The 23,753-nt window shown below is 46.9% G+C and overlaps 2 protein-coding genes across 2 annotated transcripts; one reads left to right on the top strand and one right to left on the bottom strand.

Moving 5' to 3' along the window:
* Nucleotides 1-2,811: 2,811 nt before the first annotated feature.
* On the bottom strand, nt 2,812-10,426 carry AIRIM (AFG2 interacting ribosome maturation factor). The gene is made up of 5 exons (XM_006212670.4): nt 10,152-10,426; nt 9,669-9,946; nt 7,405-7,584; nt 5,362-5,480; nt 2,812-5,189 (listed from the first exon to the last, which is right to left on the bottom strand). The coding sequence occupies exons 2-5, from the start codon at nt 9,941-9,943 to the stop codon at nt 5,152-5,154; spliced, it is 612 nt and encodes a 203-aa protein (XP_006212732.1). The 5' UTR covers nt 9,944-9,946; nt 10,152-10,426; the 3' UTR covers nt 2,812-5,151.
* Nucleotides 10,427-10,591: 165 nt separating this feature from the next.
* CDCA8 (cell division cycle associated 8) lies at nt 10,592-23,375 on the top strand. Its single transcript, XM_006212669.4, has 11 exons — nt 10,592-10,695; nt 10,857-10,969; nt 11,111-11,239; nt 13,059-13,099; nt 14,336-14,408; nt 16,200-16,282; nt 17,715-17,779; nt 18,684-18,779; nt 19,917-20,043; nt 20,782-20,868; nt 22,038-23,375. The coding sequence occupies exons 2-11, from the start codon at nt 10,873-10,875 to the stop codon at nt 22,080-22,082; spliced, it is 843 nt and encodes a 280-aa protein (XP_006212731.1). The 5' UTR covers nt 10,592-10,695; nt 10,857-10,872; the 3' UTR covers nt 22,083-23,375.
* Nucleotides 23,376-23,753: the final 378 nt, after the last annotated feature.

The following is a 23,753-nucleotide window of genomic DNA, read 5'->3' as shown; positions in this document are numbered from 1 at the left end:
TAAACATCGTTCTATCACCGGCAATTAGTTCTGTGCTGGGCACACATGGAGGTCTCTAAATGAATGTATCTGGATGAGGCAGACTGTAAGGAGCCATGTACATCAGTTACTGCTACCCGACTCCAAACAGCATAGAGGGGTTGGGAGAACAGAGCTGAGATGCCTGCTGGAATTGAGAACCAGCGAGGAGCTGGGAAGCAACAAAAACGGAAGAAGGGGTGCAATGAGGGAGTTATTCAGGCTGGTTGCTTCCCCAGGGAAGCACGACCTTTGTGGTTATTCTACTCTCTCTCTCTGCTGTTGTTTTTTCTCTGGATTAAGGCTATTTCTTAAATAATGACCCTGCAAGAGAATGAGGGGGTACCTGATAAGGATACAGCTACCTCGCCCCTGCCCACATGTACTGGATCAGAATCTCTGGGGCTGGAGCCCTCATGTGCTGGACCAGGTACCAGTCTCAGAAAAAATGACTCTCCTTTGCACTCGATAGAAACCAAGAAGGTGCCTTCCAGGAATGCTGGGGAGGAGGGAGAGTGCTTGGAAGGACTGGCTTTCTCCTCCCAGCCCCTGGCATAAAGGGCAAAAGTGTAAGACTCTGGCAGACAGCCTCAGGACTCACTCCAGCCCTCCTGGCTATGGGATCGGAAGGGAGGGTAACTGGCATGGTTGCAGCTCCCTCAGCCTCAGGTGCCCCTGCCAAGCCAGATGGGGCAGCGCTGTACTCAGTGCTTTGTTTGGAGGACTCAGGTCCCACGTGTGGCTGGGTATTAAGGAAACCAACTCTTGCCACAGCTGAGGAGGTGTTAGGGATGCTTTTGCCTCTGTGGCAGAGAGGAAATGGTGATATAAAAGAAAGACCCTTTATACCAGAACCTGGAAAACCCTGGGACAAATCCAGGCAATGTCACTTACCAGCTGTGGGCACTGAGAAAATCACTGTGTTTCTCAGAGCATCTTTGTTTCATTGCTTGTGAAGGGCTGAGGAAGATGTTGAAGAGCATAGCCCAGAGCTACAAACTTGGTAGATGACTAATAAACCTTAAGTGAATTTTCAGGCCCTTAAATGTTCATAAATTTACCAAAAACCCTCACATACTTCCTCCCACTTGAGCCTTACAACTCTGTAAGGATTGATATCATCATCTCATTGAACAAACAAACCGAAACTCAGAAGAAATAACTTGCCCAAAATCACCTGGCTAGTAAGAGACTGACCTGAGATTTGGACCCCGATGTGGGTCACTAGCAATTTTGCAGGGTTACCCCGGAGCTGGTTATCAACACACTAGCTCCTTCCCCTCATCCCTGAATCTGCTCCTCCAGATGTGCACTCTCCCTACCTTCTCACAGGGAGAAGGAATTGCAAATAACCCAGTGCTCAAACAGGTTGGCGATGGTACCCAGCTCCCATCATCCTGACTACGTCAGAGAGACCGTACAGCCTGGACCCTCCCTGGGCAGGGACAAGTCTTTCTCTTCAAAGCCTAGGATCCCACAGGCTTTGAAAACCCCCTACCCTGCCTGAGAGAAGAATCTTGAGGTCAATTCTAAATGCAGATAGGGTAGAGACAGGAAAGAAGCATAAGTTCATTTCTCCCAACAGATTGTCTCCCTAACAGGGAAGAAGGTCCTGACTACCAAGGGTCTATTTCCCCAACAGAGAAAATGACTCACATTTGATATCTCAATCCACAGGCCAGTGGCATGCTTAAAGGAAGAGAGCTAGACGTAGTCCCACCACGATTCTCCCTAAATTAGTTTATAAACTTAGTACAATTCCAGTAAAACTACCAAGAGAATTCTTTTACTGGGGGTGAGTGGGTGGGGTGGGATTAGCTAATTGAAAATTCCAGGGGAGGAAAAGCATAATGAGCAGGGGTGGGAGTTCGAGGGAGGGTTGCTGAAACCTAACAGATACTCACTTTAGAAAGAACCCAAATGGCCATCAGTAAAGTGCTGGTTAAATAAAGTTACCCACACAACAGAAAACTATGCAACTGTTTTAGAAAAAAATGAAGCTCTATGTATTCACACAGAATGATCTCTAAGATAAAGTGGGAAAAATGAGGTACAAAACTGGGTCTGTAGCATGCTACTATCTGTGTAAAGTTATGGAGAAAATACAAAAACATACTTGCTTGTATTTTTCATCTATTACTGTAGAACAAATTACCCCAAAACTTAATGACTTAGAACAAACAATTATTATCAGCTTCCTTGGGTCGGAAATCCAGGAACAGCTGAACTGGTTGTTTTTGGCTTAGGTCCCTATGAGGTCCCAGCTAAGCAGTTAGCTGGGGCTGTGGTCTCATCTGAAGGCTCAGCTCGGGGAAGAGGGTCTGCTTCCAACCTCACTTGTGGTTGCTGGCTGGCATCTGTCTGTCACATGAGCTCTCCACAGGGCTGCCTCACAGCCTTGAAGCTAAATTCCCCCAAGAGAGTGAGCGACAGCACTCAAGACAGAAGCCACAGTCTTTTTCCATAGCCTAGTTTAACCACTTCTACCATCTTCTCCTCATTAGAAGAAAATCAGTAAGGCCAGCCCACCCTGAAGGGCAGGGGAGTATACAAGGGTGTGGATCACTGGCATCACTGGGGCTATCACAGAGGACAACCACCCCGGGACTTATACAGGCAAAGAACATTTTTAGAAGGACACACTGGAAACATTTAACACTAGCTGCCTCCAAGGAGGGGAACTGAGTAACATGGTAGGGGTGAACTTTTCACTGAATATACACTTGTGCCCTTTGAATCTGGTATAGTGTGAATGTACCACTTCTTCAAAAAATAAACCAAACTTATTTTAAATTTAAACAGAACATTAGAAGGATAGCAATTTAATAGAAGAGAAGCTAAGAAGGAACAATTATACTTCAATAATACATAGTTATTACTTAGCACCATAAACACACTTAAATCAATTTACAGTATGATTACTTGTTTCAATGAGGGAAGTTTAAAAAGCTCTTTATCATACTCACACAGATGCACACACCAACAAGCAACTCCCATTTACAGAACAAAATACATACTCCTGAGCCAGGCATTCAGGGCTCTTCACAAATTCATTCCAGTCCACCTGCACAGACCCATTTCCTGCCACTCTTCTGTCTGCCTACGGGCTCTGGCGACCTGCTAGACTGAACTATTACTATTCAGTCTGTCCCAGTTCTAGGGGTACAAGCTTTCCATTCCTTGCCAAACACTGCCTTTGCTTAGACTGTCTCTGTGCATTCAGTGCCCTGCACTCCTCCCCGAGCCCAAGAAAAATCAGCCTCGAGGCCCGACTCACATGTCGATGTCACCATGAAGTAGTCCCAAAAGCAGTTAGTTGTCACCTCTATACTCCCACGGAATTCTGTTATTTCAAATACTTCTGTTATTGTATTACATCTGTTCAACTTAAAGTCTGGTCCTTGGATCATCACCATCAGCTGGGACCTCATCAGAAATGCAGAGTCCAGGGCCACACCCCAGACCTACAGAATCAGAATCTAAATTTTAACAAGATACCAGTGATTTATATGCACATTCAAGTTTGAGAAACACTGGTTGGACTATAAGCCTTTCTAGGGCTCTCCACCTCTCTCCCCAGAACACATCATAAGACCTGATACTGAAATGTCTTTTTTTAAAGTTCTTACTTTTTTTTCAGTCCATGCTAAGCATGCACTCTACCATTGAGCTATTTTCCTCCCCATCCCCAAATGTCTTAAGTTCTATTTACAACTCTTATGTATGTGATAGAATTGATAAAAAAAATTCCTGGAAGAATATACACATTATTAAAAACAGCTATCCAGTAGGTGGATAACGTGCATTTTCACTTTCTGTAATAGTTCAATTTTTCACAGTCAGAATGTGTTATCCTTAAGGTAGAAAAACGTGAAGTTTTGGAAAAATATATGTAAAATATAAGACATAATACATGAATATAATGGTATATAATATATAAAATGGTACATAATGGCACTGACCTATATTCACAAATATGAAAAACTGGCCAACTATATTAAGGGTTTTTTTTAAAAAAGACAACTTAAATAATAGACAATGATACCCTATTTGTTTTGTTAAAAAAATTGTGAATATGGACGTTGAAAAGATACATATCAAAATATCTCTGGTGGATCTTGTTTTATACTTTTCTACATTTTAAATGTTTTCTACAATTTTCTTAAAAAGCACATATCATTTTTGTAATAAAAATAAGTCATTTTCATTTTGAAAATATCTATATTCTTTTAAGCCCCTTCACATCCAATGATCCCTATTTTTACATCGGTCTAGGAAGTTGGCAGGTCTGGCCTGTCCATGACCACCTCACACATAAAGGCACTGGGCCTCAGAAACACAACCCTGATCATGCGACTCTGGGCTGGTGTTCCTTCTCTGGCCCATGCAGCTACTCCCAGATCAGTGGACTGTGGCAAGTCAGTTGCTAGCTTTGGTTAAAATAAAAAGAACCCCTGTTATTTTAGGAGTCCCACTATCCGCAGTTACTTACTCTTAGGTAGCAAGAGCAATAGGGGAACCCCTCCAAAGACAAAGCATTCAGAGTAATTCATGCAGCACCACCTCCCCCTGGTGGCAGGCTCTGGAAACTGGAATTGTCTTGATAAGGAACTATTTCAGTTGGAGGACCATTACTGTTTTCCATCAACATCACCTCTACTTCCTTAAATCATCAAGCCACTTTCTCTTTTGTCAAACAGTCAGGTGTCAACACAAATACATGAAGCCAGGACCTGGTGTCAACGAGGCGCAGAGCTCTGGATGGTGCCGAGGGCAGTGCCACTCTCCACCCTCACCCCATCCTTTCCTTCCTTACCCCTTCTGTGGCTGTTGCTTCTGCCCTCAGAGTTCTCCTGCACCACCTTTCCTGCAGCCTCTTTGCCTCTGTCCACTCCCCTGAGCCTTAGGAAAGGGCAAGGGGTGACCACGTACCCTCAGCCATGAGCTGGTATGAAGAAGCCCCAACATCAGAAACTTCTAGCACAATCCTCCCAAAAGCCCATCCTCCGGCTCGAGGCACTGATACTTCCAGCGAGTCAGGTTGCGATGCTAACACATCTTTAGAAATACCAGAGTACAGCAATGTCGGTCTTCAACTGTGTCCCCTGGTCTCCAGAGAAACACACAGCTTCTTCACTCTTCCAGGAAGAAGGAAACATTCAATAGGATATCTGGAACACGAAGAGAGAAAACACGTGGCACACCACCTCTCCAGAAAGCACGAACCATCAGAGTTACAGAAGATACAGAGGCACTGTGAGGGCGTCTCTACCGCTTCCAGAGAGGCGAGACACAGAAAGAAAGGAGGGGAGGAGACACGAAGGACTGAGTGCAAACCAGTACCTCGTACAAGGTCTGGGTGTTCGTCTTCTGAAATTCGGTCCCAGGCTGTGGGCAAAGCTTGGATGTTTCCCAAGTCTCCCCACTCGACAGAGGACAGGAGGTACTTCCTCTTCAGGTACCTTCCTGGGAGTTAAGGAAGGTCTTCAAAAAGAAAGTAAAATACGTTGAAGGTGGAAAACACGCCGGAGAGAGCTCCAGGGAGCTAGAAAGTTGTGAAAGAGCAGCTCGCACTACACTCACCAGGTGGGCAGGACTTGCCTGTGCTACAGATCTTTACTGAGCCCCTCTTTACACACGTGGCCCCGGGCTGCGGGGTAAAGGGCGGAAACACTGCCACTGCCATCTGGGATCTCACCGTAGTGAGGAAAAACCCAGAAACTGAAAAGCAAGATTCTAAATGACAGGAAAGATAAAGCTCAGTGAAGTTGAGGATGAATTCATCCCCTTTAGAGGACAGCAGAACGATTCCAACTGGTAGGAATAGCTGAAGCCAAGGCCCAGAAGTGAGGAAGCACGAATGGATTCAGGGATTCAGGGACAGTACATCTTCCAGCGTGACTGGCATGGAACGACGTGGAGTAATAGGAAAGGCGGCCCGGAGGGCAGCTGGGACAGGAACACAAAGACCAATGTGGGGTCCTGCACTTTTCACCCTTGAAGCAACAGAAGTTACTGAAAACTCCTGTACAAGCAACAGGATCAGAACGACACTTCCTGAAGAGATCTCTGGAGTGTGGCCACTAACTAGGGGTGGCTTAGAGGGAAAGAAGCCAGAGACCAAAAAACATGTGATAAAGAAGCCAAGTGAGAGGTAAGAAACCATGGGAGAAGCAGTGGGGACAGAGAAGGAAAATGCAAGAAGCACCAGGGAGACAGAATGGAAGGACACGACAGACGACCTTGCAAACGTTCTCAGAACAGCACCTGGCACGTGACAAGCGCCCAGTGATGCTGGCCACAGCGACTGCTCCCACTGTCAACACTGCTGTTGCCACCATTGCTGCTGCTGCCACTGTTGCAATTTAAAAAGAAAACAGAGCGGGAAAGGGGGAAGCTGCTGCTTCAATTTCCAGGCTAAGTGATTAAACGGGGTTGACTCTACAAGTGAAGGGAAAAGGAGCTGAAGGCAAGGGCTGGACAGAGTTCAGTTCTCCATCTGCGCTTGCAGTTCTGTGAGGTTCCAGTTGGCGGCACCTGCAGGAAATGGAAAATCAAGAAGAGGGGCAAGAGTAAAGGCTGGGTTTGGGAGTGATTCAAACAAGGCAGAAACCTCAGCCAGAGGAAGGATGTGGGTATCAGGCAAGAAACATCGAAGAAGGTGAGAGGACTCCAACTAACGGGCCTTTCTGCATCCACGCAAATCTTCCCTCAGAACACAGGTGGGCGATTCTACCGAAAACAGGTCCGTCCAGGTTACTCCTCTACTCGGAACCTCCTATAGCTTTCCATCTCACTCAGAGTAAAAGCTAAAATCCTTTCAAAGACCTCAGAGGCCCTACCAGGTCTAGCCCCATCTGTCTGACCGCATCTCCTGTTAGACACCCCACTCCCCGCCCTGCTATTTCCTGAACATACAGGGCTCACTCTCACATCAGGGCCTTTGCCCTTGGTGTTTCTTCTGCCTGGGACACTCTTCCCTCAAATAAACACACGGTTCTCTCCCTCACCCTTTCCAGGTCTTTTCTCAAATACCACTTTCTCACCAAGGCCTGCCCTGCCCACCCTATTTAAAATCACAAGTGCACCCTTCACCCCTTACTTTCCCCACTCCACGCTTTGTTTTCCTGCATGGCATTAATCACCACCTGACATTCTATACATCTTCCTTTTTCTAACGCCCATCTCCTAGCACCTAGAACAATGCCTGGCAAGTAGCAGCTACTCAATAAATGAGTTGAGGAATGACTGTACAAAGGAATGCAGGAAGAATCCAGGTTCAGGAACCAAAGAGAAATGACCCATACTATATATTTTGTGAAAACTGAAATTAAAAAGACTTCCTGGAATAGCTCTGGGACGACCTGAAATGTTTGCAAAGGATACGAATTTCGATAATGTCTCTCAATATCTTGCAACCACTCCAACATTTCAGACACGGAGGGGCTCGTGGCTGAAGCCTGCAGGACAGCGCCCACACCGAGGGCGTCTGCATGCTGCTCGTAGATCTGAAGCACGTGTTCCACGTGGCTGCTGACCACATCACGCACCTTGAGGAGGGCGTCTCTGGGGTAAAGAGTCGGATTTAGGCAATATCATGAGAAAGACCTAAGGCGGGGTCCCTCACCCTCAGCACTATGGACATTTTGGACCAGATTCTCTGTGGTGGAGGGCTGCCTTCTGGGCTGTAAGATGTCCAGCAGCATCCCTGGCCTCTACCCACTTGATGACATGTCCCCACCCTTCTCCCAAGTAGTGACAATCAGTAATGTCTACAGAAGTAGCCAGACATCCCAATGGAGAAAACTGCTTCCAAATGAGACCCACCGCTCTAGGGAGATTGGTGGTGGTGCCTTGGAGGTAGGGGTGGCTCAAGAATTAAGAACTGACTTAAAGAGGGGAAGGCTGAGATATATGGCTCTCAAAGCTGTGTGATGAGCCCAGCTGCCAAAGAAAGTAAAGACCAAGCGGCATTTCTGGGGCTGCCATAAAGCCATACAAGAAGAGAAGATGCTCACACAGTCCCTTGCCATGTACGTGAAAGGGAATTAGCAAGAGGTAACTGATGCATCAGAACAGTACTCTTCATATGCCACTTCGCCTCATCTAAGTGAATTCTTGAATGGGTAAAGTTTGGGCTCTTGATGCACAAAGACTACTGTGGATTTTACAGAAGTTACTCATCCTCAATCACAGATAAAAATGGTCTCTAAATTTTATTCACTGTGCATCCTGAGTACCTGGAACATCGAGACTGGCACAGGACAACAAACACTTGTCTGATGAATGAATGAATGAATGAATGAACAGGACTTTGTGATGATTAAATGCAGTAATGCATATTAAGTGCTTAGGGAAGTGCCCGGCTATGGGAAATTGTTATTATTCCACTGGTAACTCGAAGGGGCCCAGCCACCAAGATGAAGGCTACAATGTCCCTAAGGGCAAGGCATTCCCAAGCATAGAATTGCAGCTTTCAAAAATGACCGTGACTCACAATTTAAAAATAGACTGAAAATGACAGCCCGATACCCACACACAAGTGGCTAATCAATTGAAACAAAAGTTCACTATCTTAGAACATTCCATGACATAATTTAATTGACAATCTCTTCTACTCAACTAAGGAACTAAGTCTGGTTCACTGTGGTATTCCCAGCACCCGTGCTTGGCATCTCATAGATGTTTAATGAGTGTTTTTTGTACAAATGAATACAAAGAAGGCCCTCATCTTTGACAGTTTTCTATTAGGCTATGAAACAGACTCTATACACTAGGACCTTTTATCCTGGTCAAGGAGAGACTATATATGCCCTGTCTCTTTTCTATCCTCAAATACCTGTAACTCTAAGCTAGAGAGCCTAACAGTAGGCATGATAAGACCCCAGAGAGGTGCTGCTCCTGGCACAAAGACACCAATGTACAGCGGAACAAAGTGGTGGTTAAGAGCTCTGGCCTTGGTGTCAGACACACTTGCGTTAGAATCCCAGCTTTACTATTTATTAACTGTGTGACCATAGGCAATCTGCTTGAGCCTCAGTGTCCTCACCTGAAAAATGGGATTAAGTGAGGTTAAGTCACAGAGGTGCTGAAAATATTTTATGAGATAATATGTGTAAAACCCTTAGCTCTGGCACCTATAGCTTCAAGCTGCTTTTTATGAAAGAAAAACTGTAAACGAGGGTTAATAAGTTTTCTCCATTGCTCTTCCATTCTGCTTTGGTAACTTTTACCAAGTCCACGACTGCCATGCCTGGCCTAACAAGGGAAATGCCAGAAAATGGCTTTTTGACAGAGGTCCCATTGCAATAAATGGAAAGGAGTTATGGCTCAGACTCCCAAGTACCATACTCTCAAGTAAGGAGAAAAACACCCTTCTGACTGATTCGAGCTTACTAAACACCCAGTTTAAAAAAAAATCTTTCCTCCAAGAAGCTCTCCCTTCTGAGAAATATGGCCTACCTCTGTCTATGGAGTGTGTATCTAATTTTAATTTAACCTGAGCACCCAACCCCCACACCTCGTGGCCTTTCTCTTGCCTTCTGAAACAGCCTGCACTCTACGGAGTACGTATCTCTCCAAATAAATCTATCTATACTAAAAAGAAAAAAAATCTTTCCACCAAGAACGAGCGTCACTGAGCCTCTTACAGCCTCTCCCATAACTTGTCCAGGACAATGTCACCAGCCGCCAGCTGCTTGCGCCTCAGCCGCTCCTTTAAGTCTGGGAAAGCCCGCAGTGACGGCACATCCTCAAATCGCAGATTCTGTGCTGCCTGCAGCTGCTCTGCCAAGTTGCTGAGGGAGGTCAGGAGGGGCGGGCAATCCCTAAGAATGCTCTGCCACAGGCCCTGCTGCTCCTCCACCACGGGAAAGCACTTCCTCAGGGCCTCCTGCACAGCAAACAAGGGCCCGTCTTGAGTCATCTTCTGTTAGGAAAACAAAACAAAACCAGAAAGAAAAAACAAACAAACAAAAAAACCAGCATTAGGGTCCCAAGTAGGCAGGGGAAGTACCGGGTCAAGGATGGGAGTTATTTCTGTTCTCAGGTGAGATGCAGCTAAACCAGGGTTTCTCCGGGTAGGGCCGTCTATCCCTCCCGACAGGAGTTCCTAGCGCGAGGCGTTGTCTTACCTTTAGAGGGGCTTCTGGAAGGCAGGGCCCCTGCTTCCCACCTCGGGAGGATTTCCCAAGTATCCCTCGGAGGTTCGTCCGGGCTAGAGCGGTCTCCTGTTTTAGACTGCAGCTTCCCCAGGCCGACTCGTGCTTCCGAAGCTAGAATCTTCTCTCCTCTCCTTGAGGCTGCGGGTCACTTTCCCTAAACCAGAGGGAAAACTTAAAGCTAAAGCAATCAATGCTTCAGGCCCTTCCAGAGCCGCCAACATGCCCCCCGCCACCTATCTGCGCATGCCCCAACGTTGCTACTAAGTCGCGAAAATATGTCGTAAAACCGCAATGCCTTCTGGGTGCTGTAGTCTACGTGAGGACTGGCTGCCGGATCGCGGAGCTTCCCTGTGATTGGTTATCGTGGGACTCTCCTAAGACGGCGGCTTCTTACTGGTTAGCCTGTGGCAGTTTGAATTTGGTGGAGGCGGTCGCACGTCCGGTTAGTCCCAGAGCCGCTCCCTCTCCCCTGAAGCCGCCAGGAGTTTCCCGGCCCCTGTTTCGGGACACACAGGTGGGTGCCTCGCGAATCCTTTAAGCGCAGGCCCTGAAGGGCAGGGGTCCCCCTCTAAACCCTCTCGGGTGCCCTCCGCCCTCTCCCGCCCCTTCGCGGACCCCTTTCCCTCCCCATCTCTGCCGCTGACGTCTGGTGGCTCGGCACCCCGCTCCCCGCAGCCTTCATCGAAGCGCCATGGCTCCGGCTAGGAAGGGCGGCAGTCGGGGAGCCAAGACCAACTCGCTACGGAGCCGAAAGCTCGCCTCCTTTCTTAAGGACTTCGATCGTGAAGGTAAGGGGCGGAGCCCGCCTCGTCGCGGGCATCTGGGACAATCACTGAGTGCTGGCGGCGAGTTGGGGCTCAGGCAGCACGGATTCCAGGCCCCATTTGCTGCCCGGTGACCTGTGTCCTGTCCGCTCTGCCCTCTCTCAGTGCAAATACGATCCAAGCAAATTCAGTCAGACAGGCAGAACCTCCTCAAGGAGATGGATAACCTGTACAACATCGAGATCCTGCGACTCCCCAAGGCGCTGCGCGAGATGAACTGGCTCGACTACTTTGGTAAGAGCTGCTAGAGCTTCCCCAGGCCTGGGCCCGGAGCCCCTCTGTGGTTACCATGACAGCCTTCATCTTCTTAGTTGGTTCTCCATGGTCGCTATAGGAAATTGCAGCCCTACCCCTTACCTCCGCTCTCTGTCTCACCTCCCTGCTTTATTTTTCTCCATAGCTCTTACCTTCATCCGCCTCTGCAGTAGGCAAATGTTTTCTCTAAAGGACCAGATAGTAAATATTGTAGGCTTTGTGGGCCAGAGGGTTCTCTGTTGCAACTACTCAGCTTTGCTGTGTACAGTTCCAAAACAGCTGTAATAAATGGGCGTGGCTGTATTCCAAGAAAAATTTACTTATGGGCACACTGAAATGTGAATTTCACATTGATTTCTTGTGTCATGAAGTACTTTTTTTCTTTGATTTTTTTATCCAGCCGTTAAAAAAAAAAACGAATGAATGAATAACTTGATTTATTACCAGAGCTCAGACAGAAGGATAACCTCAAGAAGCTCTTTCTGCAGCTTATGGGAATTGCCAATTTAAAAATGGACAAATGAAATTGTAAAGTGCAAGGACTCAAGAATCTTCCTGGCAAGAGAAAAATCCCAGCCTTTTCCCCACTCCTTTGATAAATGTCCAAGGAAATGCAAGAGGCTGTCCTTTCTGCTGCGTTACCCTTTCTGTAACTATTTGCCTTATTGCTAATTACTCAGTATGTAGTCTCCTTCCTGAATAGAAAATGCATGTTCTACTCACATAGTAGACATTTAATGACCCTTTTGACTTTCCCTTTTACTTATTAATTTATTCATGCATTTCTACAAATGTTCATTGAACCTATGTTAATCATAATGCTAGGTGCTAAAGATGCACCGGGAAATAAAACAGACATTGTCCTTGCCCCAGGAACTTAGAAGTTAGTAGAGAAGGATCATGTGAAGTATTTGGACGTGATTGTATAATTAAAACTATAAGTACTACGAAAGAGAATAGGGTAGTGGTCAGTAAGCATGTTTATACAGTGCTTCCTCTGCCAGACAGGCGTTGTACCAAGTGTTTTGCATATATTAACTAATTTTATCATAAGAACTATGTTAATTATTAATATTATTCCTGTTTTATAGATGACAAGATTATGAAGGTCTCATAAGTTCATTAGTGTCAGAATCTACTTGAACCCAGGCATTCTGTTTCCAGAGCCTGAGTTCTTAACTATTATACAGGATACTATTAGTATTTCCAGCAGGAGGATCTAACCTAAGTTTTTATTCTACGTTTAAATCTTACGAATATCTCATCATTCAACACACATTTACTACATACCTGCTCTATGACATATTTTGGCCAGAAGCTATGGATATTATCTCTGTCCCCAAGCAATTCAGTTCAATGTCTGGGTGGGCACTTCAACAGCTTGAATCATTTGTTGGGTGTGATGAGAGTGAGCAACCCGTTCAGCACATTGCAGCAATCTGTGTGAGAGAAAAATAAGCAGAGTTTGGGGTTCGAGCTGAGTTTTGAAGGATGAATTAGAAATGCATTGGGTGCAGAGGAGTATTTTGTGCAGAGGAAATAAGTACCAGGGCACTGAGTCATGAGAGACAGTGACACACTTTGGAAATAACAGGAACTTTGGTGTGGTGGAACCTAGAAGAGGGCATGAGAGGAATGGGTCGAGGTTGGAGAAAGATTTGAGTAGGTTGTAAAGTTTCTTGAATGTTGAGCCAAGGGCATAATCTGGTCCAGTTTTAGAGTGATAACTGATTGTATTAGGGAAAATTGGTTTATTATGAAAATCTGACAGTAACTAAACAAAATATTCTTTTCAAAGCCCTCGGAGGAAACAAGCGGGCCCTGGAAGAGGCAGCAACAGTAAGTGACTTGTCCTATTTTTAAACTGTGGATTAGTTTTTAAGTTCAGTGGGTGCTAACTGTGGAAGATGTTCCATAGGGGACATCATCTATGTCAAATGAAAAAATTACAGTTGTCAAATATTGAGTACAGGAAGGACAAATAGTTTTGAGCCCTAAAAAGGGAGACAGTTCTGCTTTTGGCAGGTTTCTTGCAGCAATTTGCCCTGACCTCTGCAGGGAAAGTACAAAGTCCAGGTTCCTTTAAGTCTCTAGGTCATGACGGGTGATCTGGCCTGCTACATAACAAAGGGCCAATTGCTTTATCCTTTCATACTGTAGAAGCTCTCCTCTTGCTTGGGACTCTCCGGATTCCCCATCCCATCGCGCCTCCTTCCTCCCAGTATGAGTACCAGGACTGAAGGCTGTAGGATGGGGAGGCAGAATAAAGAGTTGGTAGATCTGTACTGCCTGTTACAATAGCCACCAGCCACATGTGGCTATTTAAATTAATAAAATAAAATATGCAGTTCCTCAGACACACTGGCCAGATGTTTGGTAGCCAGTGTCTGTTCCATCTTATATTAAATCAAGTACAGCATTGTTTCTTTTTGAGGGGGGGGTAGTAATTATGTTTATTTATTTATTTTTCGAGGTAGTACTGGGAACTGAACCTAGGACCTGGTGCATGCTAAGCGTGCACTCTACCACTGAGCTACACCCTCCTCTCGCTAAAGTAGTAGCGTTTGTAATAGCAAAAGACTGTAAACAGAAGATTGGGCAAATCCATTGTGATAGAGTCACAGAGTGAGACTTTATATAGCAGTGAAAACAAATTAACTGCAACCACAAAGAATGGTCAAGAACAAAATCAAGTTAAATACTGTCTAAGCACATAAACATTTTTGGAGAAATACATACACACACACATAGACTCAACCTTGTTTTAAGAAAATGGAATGGTAGTGATTATCTCTGGGGAATGACAGAGTTAGGAGGCTGGTTACCTTACGGGGAGAGAAAAGAAATAAGAACAGGGAGAAATACATAGCTAGAGGCACATTATTGGCAATGTTTTAGGCCTTGGGTTGACTGGTAGGCTTATGAGAGTTTATTATATTGTGTTACAACAAACATGTAATAATCTTTTATATGTATCAAAGAATATGTTTTTAAATGAATTGTTTTTAATCTTAAAATATTGTTCCTTGTATTTGATGGCATATACCTAGTGTTTTCTGGCTGTGTTTGTCACAGGCTGACCTGGATATCACAGAAATAAACAAACTAACAGCAGAAGCTATTCAGACACCCCTGAAATCTGCTAGAAGTGAGTACTTTTCAAAACCCCTTGTTGAACTGAGAGAGCTGAGGCCAGGGTTGTTGGCCAGCTGCTTAGGGAGGCCTCATTGGAGGAGACTCTTCCTTCTAGTGTCTGCTCCTCAGTCTTGTAAATCCAGAAATTTGATTTTGGCCTCTGTATTCAGTTAATTGTATGCGGGACTGATAACTAATAAAACTCTGCAGACCAATGTGTGAGCTAAAGGGAAGGTGGGGGACGGGAAACTCCTGGAAACCAAACATTGTTGCCTGCCTGTTTCCCTGAGTTAGAGAGATGAGCACGCTTTAGAGAGGTGTTATAAGACGTGGTAGGACCAGCTGAGACTCTCCCTGAGACAGCTGTGAAAGGACCAGCTTCCTCAGCACATAGTTCCATGTTACTCAATTCAGTGATCCATCCATGTAAAATTCTCCCACATACACGCCCCACACTCTGAGAAACACTGTCCTACAAGGAAAGTTTTGGGGAAGCCAGGCTGTAATTAGTGAGCGTAGGCTCAGGCCAGGATGGGCTCTCTTATGGACCTGATGTCGCTGTTATCAAGCTCTGGTAGCTCAACGCATTCCAACTTTTGTGAGAATGGACCTGACCCGAGGCCTGAATTCCAGGGCTGGCCCACCAGGCACATTCTCCACCAGGCAGGGCCAGAAACACCATCCAGGTCTTACTCCAGCTTGCTTTCTGATTTCCACTTTTTTTTTTCTGACTTGGTGGACGCAGGACAGGGTGGGGTTTCTGATTTTGCCAATGGGACCTAAACACACTAGGACCCATGCCAAACAACAACAGAAATGGGTTTTGTGCTGTCTTGACCACTGGACTTCAGTTACATTGTAAGCTATCAAAAAAAAAAAATATATATATATATATATACTTATATTCTTACTTGTATCAGTTTAGGGGGAAAAAAAAGCTTAAAAGTCATTTAGTCTAATCTCTCCTCTCACAGTTAAATTTCTCTGTGGAATTTCTCTGTTGAATCCCTGCTTGGGATTTTCTAGCCAATGGTTGTACATATTTAGCAATGAGACACTCCACCTTTTATCACTATGGTGGTTAGAACATTTGTTCTAATTTTGAATCAAAAGTTCCTTGTGGTATCTCCATATTAATATGGTCCTGCCCTTTGAGGTCCCATAGAGCTATCTTCTCTATGACAACCCCTTAAATATTAAAAATTGGTATTATCTCCTCTGGAATCATCCATCTTAAACATCCCTCAAATTCCTCTTCCTCCTAAGATGACCATTGTAATAAGTAGTAATACTTATTATAATGTGTGTTCAAGTACCATCCAAAGGACTTAACATTCATTCATCCTATAAATACTTAATAAACACTTATAAGCACAATTCTAGGTTTGGGGATACAGGAATAAATAACAAAGACCCTGTTTTTATGGAGCATACATTCTAGGCCTCATAATATCCCTATAAAGTGACTCTTCCCTTTTATAAATGAGGTAAAGTGAGGCATCACCACGAAAGCCATATGACCTAGTGAGTGGCAGGGCCAGGCCTCAGGCTCAAGGCCATCTGACTCCAGGGTCTATGCTCTTAACCAGAATACTGGGCTGCCCATACAAGGCATTACACGGGGCTTCTTAACCACTCTTGTTAGTTTCCTTTGTCTAAACCCTCTTTTTTAAGGTCATCTTTATATTACATCTATTTCTTGATTAGAGCCTAAGATTGCCTAAGTTTTATTTCCTATAAGAAATGTTGAATGCATACAAGTTTGTTCTCATGAGGAAATCACTCTATTAAAACTTTCTTATAGCACGAAAGGTAATGCAAGTGGATGACATGATAATGGAAGAAGAGGAGGAAGAAAGTAAAAATAAGAATCCTCAAACCGCACGAGTAAGTAGGCAATCAGCTTCAGGGCTGGAGACTGTCAGGAGAAGAGGAAACACTTAAAACACAGTGTTGTTGTGTGCTCTCCCCTGCCCCCTGCCCCCCGAGCTCACAGAGTTTAGTAGAGAAGATCCCACTTAAATGGCTGACAGCAAAAGCAGTAACAGAAGCGTGTACAAAGTGCAGGGAACGTAGAAAAGGAAGCGATTAAATCCTACCAACCCCCCGTAGGACACAGTGAGAGAGATTTCACCAGCTGGAGAAGAAAGGGAAGGGCATTCCAGGAAGAGGTATGAACGTGCCCGTTTAAGGAACCAGGAAGCAGTTCGGTATGGCTGGGACATAAGCTATGAGGGTAATCTGGGGAGAGCAGGGGCCAGATAATGAATAGCCTTGTGCACCCAGCTTGGAAGTTGCAATTTCATGAAGTAGGTCATGGTAAGTGACATGACCAGATTGGTATTTCAGAACGATATTCAGGATAAACAGGAGGGAGAAAAGCTAGAGACAAGGAAACCAGTTGTGAGGCTGCTTGAATTCTTGAACTGAGACACTAACTGTATAAAAAGAAAAGGAATGGCTTCGGGATAAGTTTTACAAGGAAGAGTGGGCAAGATTGCTGGAGGAAAGGAGGGACCAGAGGCAACTGAGTAGCTTCTAGCTTAGGCAACTGCCATCTGATGGGATGTGGGGTCACAGGAGGGTTAGGGCGAAGGGGAGCAGTTCATGTGTCAGTCATTTGATATGCTGAGTGTTTACTACTTCCCCAGGGTGTCCAGTCCAGACAGAAGTCTCAGCCTGGCGCTCGGGGAGAAGCAAGAGATTGAGAGACACTGACTCCCAGATCTTTAGGTGGTTGTACCAGTGTGGGAGTCAAGGTTGTGCAGGGAGAGTGTGGAGGGGGAGGCTGAGAATGGACACTGGAAGGGAAGGGAGAAAGAGCAGCTCGAGAGGCAGACTACAGAGGGCCAGCCAGGGAAGCGGGAGTGGCGGGTTGATCTTGGAAGACAAGGAAGGACTGTCCGAAGGTAAGGAGTGATTCTTGGCAGGCAGCTCCGAGGACTCAGCAAGGGTGAGGACTTGCTGAGGGTTCCTCGGACTGGGCACCCCAGTGCCCTTAGTGACCTTCACGGCAGCACTTTATGAGGGGGTGGGGCAGGGTGGGGGGACCAACCAGGCTGCACTCAGTTCAAAAGAGTGTTACTTTTAATCTTGGTCAAAGTTTTTAATCTTGGTCGAAATCGTCTATTTTGAAGTCTCAGCCAGTATAAATTCTCAATTGCTCAGTTATGTTCTGTATTATTTAAGTCACGGGATTCTCTGAGATAGACCTTCTGATGTTCAGTATTAGATTTCTTTCCCAGAGCTGGTACCCCTCTCCCTTACCTTTCCTTGCAGGGCTTTTTGTAACCTCAGTTTCATTTGATTGTGACTTCAGGTTAAAAGGTGTCCTCCATCCAAGAAGAGAACTCGGTCCATACAAGGAAAAAGCAAAAATAAAAGGTAACAGGTTTTCCAAATTTAGATATGTTTTTGGTTTTATTGGAGAGCCACGTTCATCATGGCAGAAACAGGCGATGAAAGGGCTTTTGTGACTCGTATTTAAGCAGAGCTTAACATCGTTGGATCCTTGAGGATCCGAGCTGAGGAGCCTGTAGAAGTGAGCTTACCCAACACCGCCTCCAGTTCTTCCTGCCCACATTCTCTGTCCTCCCCAACTTTTTTTTTTTGAATGCAAACAGGGGGATTGAGTCAGAAACACAGTAAGCACTGCCTAGTCAGTTGACCGACAGTCCACATGCAGAGCTACTGCACAGTCGGGCACAAAGTGGCTGTCACCTCCGTGTAGTTAGTTTCTTGAAAGTATCCTCCTGGTCCTGCTAAGTCATGAATCGCCATGGACTTGGCTTGCTTATGTTGGAAGTCGGGGAGAGGATCTGCATCTCAGCCAGCTCAGGAAAGTAGTCACTGGGGCGTGCATGGGAAGGGGTGAGCCCCTCCCATTTCTCCCTGGGCTGTGGTAGCTGCCTGGCCAGAGGACGAGAGCTCCAGCCACAGGCCTGTAGGTTGCTGAGGGACTGTCTCTTTCCTCATGTTCTGTTAGCTTGATTGAGAAGTCAGATTCTGGAGGCTGACTGCCTGGGTTCCAAGTTCTGGCTCTGCCCTCAGTGGCTGTGTAATCTGGGGCAAATTACTTAACTCAGTCTGCCTGGGTTTCTGCATCTGGATATGAGGATGATAGTGGTGCTTCTCACAGGGCGGCTGGAAGGGCTGCATGAGTTGATGTGTGTAAGGTGCCCAGGACAGTCCCTCCAGGTCCGAGCTCTCCAAGCGGTACCTGCCTCTGCGGCTGCTGTCTCTGGACCTGAGAGTTGGCTCACCTCTGATGGCTGTTTCTCACCTGTAGGTCAAGCCATTGTACCACCGTTACCCCAGCTGTGGGCCGACTGGAGTTGTCTATGGTGAAACCAACTCCGGGCCTGACACCCAGGTTTGACTCAAGGTGAGTACTGCGAGCAGCACTTCCCTTAGATTTTGATGGGAGCCCAACATTCGACATCCATCCAAAAGAAGGGTGTTTAAGAAAATACTAGGAGGCCCTCTCAGAGGAGGGGAGCCACCTGGGCCTCCCAGTGTTCGCCTCTCCCCTGAGTGCGAGGTCACCTGTTTTCAGTGACAAAATGATTTTTTCATCTGATGAGGGAGGAGACAAGCCTGTCTCTGATGATAGGAGGCTGATAGTAACTATTTTGGTCTTTTCTGATTCTGATCAAGCTCTTTTTTAATGGGCAGATACTCTCCCATACCCTTGATAGGAGTGAAAACTAACACCACCTTTTGGGAGACTAATATAAACAAGGATGTTCTTGTATTGTAAATTAATCCCTTCCATAGCGCTAGTCACCTAGACAGGAAGTGCTGATGGCCATTAAAAAGTAGGTGGATCTGCATGTGCTGATGGGAAAGAGCTTCATGAGCAGGAGCATCTCCGAACAGGTTGCAGAACAGCGTGTCCTGGGTGGTCCCTTTTGACAGAAGTGTCTAGAAGGATGCATAAGGAGCTGAGAGTGCTTATCTGGGGTGAGGAGAGTGAGAAAGACTTACCATCTACTTCTAATTCTCACTCTCCCTTAACTGTTTGTTTTTCCCCATGAGCATATAGCAAAGGACATTTAGGGGAAAACAGATGGCAACATTTTAAAGGTCTTGAGAAAGTCAGTTTGGGAATTAATATAATGATGTCATCTCTGAATCATCCTCCTTTGACCCTGGCAAATTCCTCTTGATGGAAGCACTTATCCGCTCTTGGACATACATTAACCACAGTTTATTTCTGGCCTTGTGGATGGATGGATGGATGGATGGATGGATGGATGACTGGCATCCATATGGAGCTTTGGACCTAAAATTTACATGGATAAGAACTGACTTCGCTAGATGTATGTTTGATAATTACAACCTCCTCTCTCCAGCTGTGTGTAGTCATTACTGCTTTTTAACCCTAAATTTAGAACTCGCCTTCTTAGAAATGTGATTTGAAAATTGCAGCTTGAGGCCAGATGGGGTTTGGAAGAGCTCATAGCGCCTGGTGTCATTCGATCTGCCAAGCCATCCTTACAGAGATTTTCCCACTTTCTAGGGTCTTCAAGACCCCGGGCCTACGTACTCCAGCAGCCAGAGAGCGGATTTACAACATTTCCCTGAATGGCAGCCCTCTTGCCGACAGCAAAGAGATTTTCCTCACCGTGCCAGTGGGAGGCGGAGAAGTAAGTGTTCCAGAGGGAAGTCAGGCCACAGTGTGCTGCTTACTCAGCGTTTTTCTTTCTTGTCCACCATCCACTTCTCCCCCAGAACCCAGAGTCCTTCTGGTTGCATGGATCCTGATCTCCACAGTTCTGTAGGACTCAGAACCCAGTTTCCCCTCCCAGGTTAGAGCTCCAGACTGGGAAGATCCTTGCCCAGCTCTGGGTTCCATTTGTTCATCATGCACATTTGCCCACCTGTCTGGTAGCAGTTTTAAGAAGTATAGAAGACATTCCTGCCTTTGAGAAGCAGTTCTGCAGTCAAGATAGGCTCCCAATTAACCATAACATCATGAGATGAGTGCGGTAATGGAGATACTAAAGGCAGGGCAGAGGAAGGCACTATGAGGTGTGTGTTTAGCCTAGAAAGGGGAGCGTGAGCCGTGTCTTCCATCTTGTATACCTTCGAGGGGGTCTGAAGCAGGCTGAGCAGAGCAAGTTGCTGACCTCACCTCTTGTGGGGGAGGGATGGTTTATCTCAGATGAGGTCTGCAGGGCATTTCTAAGCTGATGTCAGGCAGATCCAGCCACTGGCTCAATTCTAAGTCACTGTCTCCTTAGGGCTAATCCCCCTCTTGTCTGCTTGGTCACCCCCCACCGCAAGGGCAGGACATCAGGTGGACCCCCAGGACACACTGGGCTGCTGGGTGGAGATTCCTGCCCTGGGACATGTGCCAGTTTAACCCTTTCCCCCACACACAGAGCATGCGGTTATTGGCCAGTGACTTGCAGAGGATTGATATCGCGCAGCTGGATCCAGAGGCGCTGGGAAACATTAAGAAGCTCTCCGTAAGTCTTGTGCTCATCTCCGCACTAGGATGCCTCCAGTCACCTTCTGGGTTTAGCTGTTCTTAGGATTGCCTTTTGGGTCTCGGCTAGTGCTTTACATTTACAACTGTGTGGTCTTTCCGCCAAGGGATTTTGACTGTTAACCTGCTTGCCTGGCAGCAGTTCTGTCCCTAAACTGATGTGTTTTGATCCATCCCGGAATGCCTGCCACAGAAGTTCCACAACAGGATCAAAATTCTGCCTAAGTTCTGCCTCATTCAGGCAGTCAGTGCCTGTATGTTAGGGCGCCATTGACCCCCAGGAACTGAAACTTCTTCACAGAAGTTTAGGAACAGGGCAAGGGGCTTGTTACAAGGAATCCCACAGAATCAGAGAAAATGCTGACCAGCCAGGCCCTCTGAGTGGGGGGACCGCCAGCGCTGCGGGTTTGTGGGGCCCTGCGCTGGTGCGCCCGCTCCCTCAGAGCTCGTCTCTAGGGCCCGAGCAGGGACTTCTCCTGCCCCTCACCCCCCTCTCAGCAGGTAACCTTCTCCACAAGGCTCTTGCTTCTTTCTCCCTTAATTTGGTTCTGCGTGTGGCTTTAGGTAGCTACACTTGCCACTCTGGCTCTGTTGTTCAACGTGGACTGTCCACTTTCAGTCCTCATTTAAATTCTTAAGAAGTGTTGAAGCAGCTCGGCTTTGGTCAGACAGGGCTCGCTGGTGCCGTCGGCATGGTCTTCGGTGGCGGACGGGAGCGCTTGGTACAAATTTGACAGCTGTGGCATCCTCTGCAGGGGGGCGGGGGAGGTGAAAGGTACATCCCAGGAAGGGGGCAAGGGTGGAGCTGCTTTCCCAGACTTGTCCTACAGAATGCAGGCCCAGTGCAGAGATCACGCACACCCAGCCACGAACCTGCTGACCCCCGTCATTAACTGGCTGACAGCATACTGTTTTCAAATTCTACCTTCACTGGCTCATTTGAGATGTTATTTTGCACCTTTGTTCAGGTGAGAAGTGGAGATTCAGAAAGGTTAATTGGTTTGTGTTACAAATAGAGAACAGAGGGCTGAGATTCACTCAGACCTGCCTGACCCCAAATCCAGTGCTACCTGAGCAGACTGAGTGGCTCCCTGGGCCAGTGTGCCTGGCACCGTCTCCTATAAATGACCTCTCTCCTTTTTCTTTCAGAGCCGTCTTGCTCAAATCTGCAGCAGCATTCGGACTCACAAATGAGGCTGCCATTCCAAGAAACCAAATTTGACAGGACGGATCTTCACTGGGTACTTCTGGGACCCTCAAGGGACCTGTTCTCTTTGGGCTTATTGTTTGAGTGTGAAGTTCCAGAGCACAAGTGTTCCTCTTGGAGAATTCAGGAAGCAGGAAGACACTGTTCTCGCTCAGTTAGATACAACTTTGCTACTGACGCCTCCCAACCCAGGTGACAAAGACACTGCCTCTGTGTCCCTGCAGCCCAAACTTCCTGTCATCCTCCCGGCTGGATTCTCCTTCCTGCTCTCGGAGCTGCCCCCCTGCCTCCTAGAACTCCATGTCCTCTTTGCCCTACCCTGGCTCCGGTGGGGGCCGCGTGGAGGAGCCTCGCGTCCTCTGGAAGACTGCCTGCTCACCCTCATCAGAGAGCCCTCTGCAGCTGGTGTTTCCGCTCTGTTTGCTTGAGGCTGGGAGCTTCAGGCTCAGAGAGGTGAGCTCCATGAGAGGGCGGCGCCAGGAAGCTGGGAGGGACTGTGCACATGGGGCCAGGACCTGTCACAGCAGTGACCCCTGCAGGACACCTCCCCCTTCCCTCGCCCAGCCCCTCCTTCCTCCTGGGCTGGGTACTGACAGGACCCTGGACTCTTCCACCCGCCATGACCAGTAGTTTTCTTTCAGGCTGACTTGTGGAATAGTATTTTTTATTTTCCCTGTTTACCAAAGACCAAAAGTTGGTTTGGAGGCAGTTTCCCTGTCTTGCTCCTCTACCTCTCCAGTTAGTGGGAATCCGGATAAGGGAATCCAGGGCTTAGACTAGCCTGGGGTTTTTACATGACTGGCCGCAGAGGGGCTCTAAGCTCTCCGTGGTCCAGTGGTCCCGTCAGGTTTGTAGACTTCGCAGAGAGCGCTTCTCTCTTAGGTCCACCACGGGAGCGGGTGTAGCTCACCTGGGGGCCTCTGCCCTGGCGCGGGCTGTTATGTGGGCACCGAGCTCGCTGCACTCCAGCCAGCACCTCTGCCCCAAAGAACCATGGCACGTGGTCCAAGAATGTGGGAGCTGAGTTCCCACCCCAAGCTTGAGAGCGCCGTGTTCTGTGTGTGGCTCTTTGTTGTACTCTGTATTATTTTGCTACATAACCATTATAGTAATCCAGTCCTGTTCAAGTCGTGTTCTTTCTGAGTTGTCTTATTCTCCCTTTCCTGAGACTTTTGTACATATTGTTTGCCTGAGTAAAGCTATCTGTAAGCTGATTTATTCTAATCAGAGCTACTGAAAGGTACCTGTTTTCAATAAATTGTGGGTTTGCTTTTATTTGATATTCAGCCTGCCTGTCACCTCCAAGCTGTGCTGCTCAGACTAGAGACAGTTCTGGAGCTGAGGCTGTTGGAGGGGGGTGGGGGGGTGGTCTTTGAACAGCTACTTTCCTCAGAAGATTTGAAAACCTTTACTTCAGGAAGAATCTCTCTAGTATCTGAAGATGGGGCATACATTTCAGCTCGGTCCAAAATCGAACTTGTCATTTCCCACCTTCCCTCACATCCTGCTCAGCCTGCCCTCTCCTCTCCTTATGTGGTCTATCTCAGGGAATGTCACTGCCACTGAATGTTGCCTCCACCAAGAAGCCTTCCTTGGTTTACTGCTCCTGAGAGGAGGCAGCATCCTTCTCCACACTCCCTGGCCACCCAGTACTCACT

This window comes from Vicugna pacos, chromosome 13, assembly GCF_048564905.1.
Source record: "Vicugna pacos chromosome 13, VicPac4, whole genome shotgun sequence".
NCBI lineage: Eukaryota > Metazoa > Chordata > Mammalia > Artiodactyla > Camelidae > Vicugna > Vicugna pacos.
Note: the sequence above shows the minus strand (reverse complement) of the source record. Positions and strands in the feature narration are given on the sequence as shown.